This window comes from Penaeus monodon, chromosome 1, assembly GCF_015228065.2.
Source record: "Penaeus monodon isolate SGIC_2016 chromosome 1, NSTDA_Pmon_1, whole genome shotgun sequence".
In the NCBI taxonomy this organism is placed as follows: domain Eukaryota; kingdom Metazoa; phylum Arthropoda; class Malacostraca; order Decapoda; family Penaeidae; genus Penaeus; species Penaeus monodon.
Window position 1 is genome coordinate 8729298 of NC_051386.1, and position 7500 is coordinate 8736797.

Genomic DNA, 7500 nt, shown 5'->3' on the forward strand with positions numbered 1-7500 from the left:
TAGAAGGCTGTTTTTTGAATGTTGTAGTGCCAGAGTCACTGACACAGCTGGTGAACATCTTATCATCTCTGCCCGACTTGTGCTACTTAAGACTGACCAGAAATGACTTTTCCTCACGGGTGATTCGTAGCCACCTGTCGGACCTTGCTCACTGTAAGAGCCTACAGTATCTCTGTCTCACAACACCATCGGATATGTACATCAGTAAGTTGTTTTGTGTTTTTTGTAATATTTAGATACTTTAATTTAGATATTGTAAACAGTTTCAACTTCTAATTTAGGGGTTTGTTGTGATCTTGTGGGAATTGAAAATGTAGTGAAATGGAACGGAGCCACAGTAATAAGGAAACACTAAGATGTTTTGAATTGGTCTAGACTCCTTTTCCAACAGTAAAATCAGAATAAATCCATTTCACTTTTACTGTCTGAAGAGGAGGTTGCAATAGTCTGAACTGAAATGTTATAATATAATATATTTCTTTTATTATTGGAGCTTTGTTTTGTCTTCGAACATATTTTTCTGTGTTTCTATTTATGTCCATAAAAATATTGTGTTATAGATCTTTCAGATGTATTACGCCAATTCAGTAGGAGACTTGTGAATATTATTAAATGAGTAATTTTGTTTTTATGCAAGTGTTGCGAATAGCATTTTCATTACATAGCTATTTTCTCTAGGTGCTTTATGAAGTGGAACTGGTTTAATGAACAAGTCATTCTTGCCATGGGTTATTTGAAAGTATGATTGTATGCTGAATAGAGTGACAGCATTAGGTCAGTGTCTGAAACAGGTCTGTCTTATATTTTCAAATCCACAAAATTTTGATGCTTCATATCCAGATGATTTATTTGATAAGATCACATTTTTATGTGCCACAAGGACATAAAACCTTTGAATTGTACATTTTCTCCTGTCTCTGAATGAAAATGTGATATATGCTGACCAGTGCCTATCAGCATAATACTCTTATACATTTGTAGTGATCTCTGGCTGGAATATCTTTGAAAAGGAAGAAGATGTAACAGAAATTCAGGAGGGAATTGGAAAAGGTGGATAGTATGAACATGGAATTAAAGAGAGGGATACAAAAATAGGAATTTTAAGAATAGAATAAGGGTGAATCAATGAAAGGGAAATTGCAATCTAATACCTCCAGAAGAATCTGGTGTGTGCTGGGCCTCTGCTCTAAGGAGTATGTGCAGCCGACTGGGATTGACTCTGGGGCCTATTTCAACAAAGTGATATGATTTCCTTTTGTATCACTTGCATCCAAAACAAGATTTAAAGCAGCTGATATACATGATATTCATTGTATTTGCTAGATTGAACCTGTAGTAACCTGATTATGTACATTAGAGTTCTTTTTGATGAATTGCATGTGTTATGCTCTGTGTAAAATGGAATGTGGTTTTACTGAGGGATAACAAAAGGATTTTCTTTCTTTTCTTTCACGAAGTCTTATACTTATGAAGTAAGAGATTGTATGCAGTTATATTCAAGGCTGCTACTTCCACTGCTTCAGTCCTACCCTTTTGTGTGTTATACTTCTAGACAATCACACTGGCAGAGCACATTGAAATGTTAGTGGATGACACAAGGAAACACTTACAACTTCACAGCAGCAGCATGAGTGTATTTTTTTTTTTTTTTTTTTTTTCCGGTGTATGACATCTGCCAGGGATAGCAGGGAAATATCTCTCCTTTTGTACAAAACCGAAACATTACACATCCTGTTTTGCCTGTGATGCTTGGGCTTGAGGATATCTTATAAAAAAAGTACAAAATGCATGGTTCATATTAACATGATGTGAATAGCCCATCACCTGGAGCTGCGGCCAAGTCATCCGTGACGTGAACCTCAGAAAAGCTAATGGTTAAGAATAGAAAAAAATAGAGAAATGGGATCATAAGAGGAATTTAGAAAAAAATGATAGGGAAGGGGAGAGTGAATTAAATGGAAGAATGAAAGAGAATTGGAAGAAAGTGCATGAATATGAGAGAAAAAAAAAAATTAGAGTTCTTATGAGAAAATGAAAATCTGATCAAACACTGTTAAATGGTTCTTGCTATTTACCTTTCCTGCAAAAGGTTTCACTTTCTTGAACTCAAGGTAAACCTGTTGTATCTGGGTACCTTGCTGCCTGCATGTGGCCCAAAGTCTGGGCATTAAGGTTTACTTGAATGGTGACTCTCCCAGGTGTGTGGCTTGTTGGCCCAGCCAAAAGCAAACACTTGTTTGTGGTGTTAAGATTCCTAGCCTCCCCTTTTACAGTATTATTATCTCTCTGTCAGCAGATTTATGTACTGTTCCCTTTAGATTTTAGTGAGTTTTGTTACATACAGATGGCTCCATGTGTGCTCAGCCAGCAAGAAGTCTATCAGTTGGCCCTAGTGACTGATCCTAATTTCCCAATTCCTTAAATTGGTGGGAAAATGCATTTTTCTTTCCAATACTATTAATAATGACATTGTTATCATTCTTGTTGATATTATGCTTATTAAATTGTTATTAAGATATTAGTAACATCAAAGACAATAAAATAATAGAAATGAATCTTTCAAAAAATTAAGGAAAAGGGTAAAGAGACGAGAAGGTAAGACTAATAGCTGACTCCGTATAAGCACATGTAGAGCCATATATGTGTAAAGAGAATAGATAAACTTTTATTACAGTGTGCATGGCATTGTAGTCTTGGCCACCCGCTGACATTGGGTTAAGGGTTTAAATTTTTTTGACATTTTTCAAGGTCTATATTTGTCATTTGATATACTATATCAAGATTGTAATATACTGTTTTCCTTGCACAGACTCATTATCATCTCTCTAGGTAGACTACAACTCTGCAATAACAGTAACAATAAGGAACATTAGGTTATATGTATATATTTTTTTTATATACATTTCTGTATTATTCTGTTTCTGTAATACACCCTACCATGCTGCCCACAGTGGGCAGGAATAGGCTCCTGAGCATGCAAGTAGTGTCCTCCCTGGGATTAGTACTCTTCTAGCCATTGCCACATATGGTACATTCCAACCTTGTTTATTAGTGGAAATATTGCAAGAAGTCCTCCCAAAGTGCCCAGAGTGTAGTCTTCCTCTAAGTTCTTTGTGCACTCATGGCGTGCACATTCCCGTCTTTGTGGTCTTGTGCCAAATTTTTCATTATGGTCAAGTTAGCTCGAGTGTGTTAAAGAAAGAATACATAGAGTTCCTTTGGCCCATTAAGTGGAATATTTTTCACATCAAATGTATTATCCTATAAATTGACGCTATCTCCAATTTCACCAAGATTTCTATAGTATTTAAGCTACAAGATAATTTTAGTAATATGTATGTAAAAAAAATCGCCATGAGAGTGGCAATTTCCTTTGCAAGGAAGGAGACATCTGATTGAAAAATTCTCCAAATCATGAGTCATCAAACATAATAAACCTATTTTTGTAGGAAATCTAATGATTTGGGTTTGAATATATGTATGGGAATTAGAGATTACTAGAAATGTAAACCATTCTGTGCTGTAAGAATGTCAAATGTCTTGAATACGAAGTTTTCAATATAAATTGATGTTCCCCTTAACTCATGCGTTAGAAAATGTGGTTCAATTATATATTGTTTGTGAATGTCTCATAGATGCTCACAAGTGCTTAGCACAAGAGTATTGGTGACTGTACCACTAATTTCCTTCCTTGAGTTTTTGTGAAAGATTTTTTTCTTTACTAAAGCCATCACTATCAATACTGTTATTAGTATCATAGACATTATAATTATTATAATTTTATTGACATTACTAACAGCAATATAAGGTACAGGAAAACATTTCCAAAAATCAAGGAAAAGGGTAAACCGGTGAGGTATGTAGTACTAGTGATTGGCTCATTGGTGAATAAGTACTTGTGGAGTATCTATGTGTAAAGACAATTAATAAACTAAGCTCAGTGGGTATAGCATGTACATGCATGCAATCCCAGGCAACATTGGTTTAAAAAAATAATGGTCATAAGCCAAAAGAATCTGTTGCTTGAGTGTTTTTTTGTGAGAAGTTAGCCACAAGCTAGAGTTCTGGATCCTCTTGTGGGTTAAGGAAATATAGTTAGTATAAGTATTAAAAAACTTGAGCTAATAAATAACATGAATGGGACAGTTATATATTAGGGTTCCTAGGTTGCAATCTTAGTAATAAAGGTGCTAGGTCATTGGCCCAGAAGAATTGACAGCTTGGAGAAATAACCAATAACTGTTGCAAGAAGCATTATCAGATGCTTGAGAGAAAGGGTAACCAGTTGTATGTCAAGAAGCCTTGCTTCCTTTGCATAAACTGGCAATATGCTAAAGCTACTTTCATCTAGACACTACTTTACCATTCTTTCTGTCTCTTCCTAAAGAAATGTGGTAATTATAAAGCAATGATACTTCAGAGAATACATGGCCAATTAAGAAAGTAGACTATGCAGTAGAAATAAATAAATTAAGATTTTTTTTTTCCCCATAAATTCCATTTTATAAGTTGGCCCACCTTTATCACAGAACAAAATTCAACGCAAAAATTTAGATTATAAATTACAAGTTCATATTCCATTAACCCTCATATTTTTATTTGCGCAGGTGATGTATACAGTGAGAATGACCGCCAGATCAAGCAGCTTCACAACCAGTTTGATGAGCTTCTGCAGGCAGTGAGAGAAACACAGATCCATGTTGAGTGGACTGAGGAGGCTTCATACAGTCACTGGTTCTACACCATCTGATAAAACCATGTTCGGTGCTAACTGTACTCTAGTGTGTCTATTCCTAGTAAAGCGAAGTGAATGATTGAAAGTTACTGTTATTATCCTGTATATATTTCTTTCTGGCTGTGTCTTTGTTACTCTTTTTCTATCTGTAAACTGCATGTGTTACCAAGGAAACGATAACAAATTTATGGTAAGAGTTTGAGGAAATACTAATATTCAGATTAAGTGTCTACTATTATGCAGTTGATATAGAGCAAATGCAGATGAAAGTAAATAAGAAAGGTATTGCCAGAAAGAAAATAAATGACAGCTTCTTACTTAATAATCAAACAGAAATTTGTCCATTTTCCTGGAGATTGCTTGTTAATGAAAATTAGCATACTCTAACCCTTTTGCTGTGCCCACTGTGAGTTTAATTTATTTATACACAGATGGCTCCACATGTATGAAGCAATGAGCCAAATACTAGTACTGTCTGCCTCACTTGTTTACCCTTTTCTTGTTTTTTTGAAATATTTCCTTTTTTCTTATATTGCTGTCAATAATCCCAATGATATTATAATTATTATGTCTATAATAATAATAGTAACAACATTGATATTGATATCTTTAATGAAAAAACAAAAATTTCCCCAAAACCTCAAGGAAAGATGAAATCAAATGGGGTCACAAGGTTTATTAATTGAGAGGGAGAGGGAGAGGGAGAGGGAGAGGGAGAGGGAGAGGGAGAGGGAGAGGGAGAGGGAGAGGAAAGAGAAAGGGAAAGGGAAATGGAGAGCGAGAGCGAGAGGGAGAGGGAGAGGGAGAGGGAGAGGGAGAGGAGAGGAGAGGAGAGGGAGAGGAGAGGGAGAGGGAGAAAGAGAGAGAGAGAGAGTATGTCATGCACTGCGTGGGCTCCACATGTTTAACACATGACTCTATATTAGTTAAGAACCATTGCCTCAGCGAGTACTTAAATGCCGATACATCTGACCTCGTCTGACCCTTCAGTTCACTCCCAAAAGTCACCGTGCCCCGATCTCTAGCAACCTCCAAACCTCTGATAAAGAAGATAGAGAGAGAGAGAGAGAGTGTGAGAGAGAGAGAGAGAGAGAGAGAGAGAGAGAGAGAGAGAGAGAGAGAGAGAGAGAGAGAGAGAGAGAGAGAGAGAGAGAGAGAGAGAGAGAGAGAAGAGATATCGGAAGAGACTGTTAGTTGGAAGTTTAGTACATGATTCGGAGGCTAACGGTGCACCACAATAATTTCTCCATAGCCACGCATTTTTTCCTCTTTTGAGGGTGGTATCCCTCATTATCAAAATAAATTTTGTCGGGCAAAACCAGATTTGACATGGGAGAGATAGACATTTAGATAGATAGATAGATAGATAGATAGAGAGAGAGAGAGAGAGAGAGAGAGAGAGAGAGAGAGAGAGAGAGAGAGAGAGAGAGAGAGAGAGAGAGAGAGAGAGAGAGAGAGAGAATTTCATACGATCATCCGAAAGAACAGTAAAAGAATATGTACGACTCTGCCGATACCTGTGGTTCGGGTGATTCTTGAATACTGCAATTTATTCGTAGTTTTAGAAGCGTATTCTTTTTAGGGTAAACGGAAATGTTGCTCAAGTTTACACCGCGATTTTTTGTGATTTGAGCTTCTGGAAATCGTTGTATTCCATTCATGCATTTAAGGAATTTCAACGGGCAACTCGCAAACACGTCGAGCAAACAATTATGATACCTTCCCAAAGCCAAAATGCTAGTTACAACCCTCCTTGTTAGTCCCGATTGACTGCGCTCTTTATTGTGCACAAAAGAGACGCAAAATATTTTTTGTACCGTATTTTGGGTTTGCTGTATTGTAAAATTTCTTTTTAATTGTGCTTTTAGTACACTATGCTGATTCAAACCATAAGTCATACGAATAAAAAGGGGTAAAAAAATCTAGTTCCTAACTTGTACTTGGGAACTTACGAAATTTCAATGTCTTGTTAATTAAACAATGTAGAGGGAAAGGAGGTAATGTTAGTCTTAGGGCATCAGTTAACCAGAGTTAATCCGGCCTTGTGGAGGAGTATAGGGACAAGAAAAAAAATATCGCAGAGGTCACAGCTGTCTGTGGGAGTATTGGATAGAAAAATAATTGCTAGTCTTACGGCTAAAAGAACGTAGATGCCAAAACCTATCGTGACATTTATCCAGTGTCTTATAGATCAGCTGTTCGATTATTTAGACTCGGCTTCCCAAGTCAGTCTACTGGATCATGCGGAGGTCACAGAGGCAGACCCCCGAAGAGAACAAAGCGTGTATAGTCATTTACCATTGCCGAATACACTAATACATTATAAGCGTAAGTCTTTCGGCCCCGATTCGCAAAATCATTAACTGGCGTATTTTGTTTATGTTGCTCTTGCGTAATGAATACCATCGTGATTTAATGGGCAATATTAAATACACACGAACATTTTAGCGTTGTTAAAAATTATTGGGTTTTTAAGGTACATAACCCTTTCAAGCACACATACACCAAAAGATGAACCTTGGACACCCTTACCAGCCAACCCGGTAATCAATACTTCGGTGAACAGATAAGAAAAAAAGATCAATCAAGTTTCTCATAATGCAAAATCCTAAAGTATCTCTTCAAAGAATTTTCTTATGATTATTGTACTATTTAAAAAAGTAAATAAGACGTAACGAACACTTTTTTTTAAATACGGCATCCACCATTAAGAATTATTATACACATAAGCTTTATTATTGTAATCATTATTTTCCATAATACAT

The 7500-nt window shown here is 36.4% G+C and overlaps 1 protein-coding gene across 1 annotated transcript; it reads left to right on the forward strand.

The window, feature by feature from the left end:
- On the forward strand, positions 1 to 4820 carry LOC119586977 (leucine-rich repeat-containing protein 14-like; the record flags this gene model as incomplete). The annotated part of the gene is given in 2 exon segments (XM_037935749.1): positions 1 to 204; positions 4608 to 4820. Coding segments are annotated over 2 exon segments (347 nt in total), but the record flags the coding sequence as incomplete, so codon positions are not given.
- Positions 4821 to 7500: the final 2680 nt, after the last annotated feature.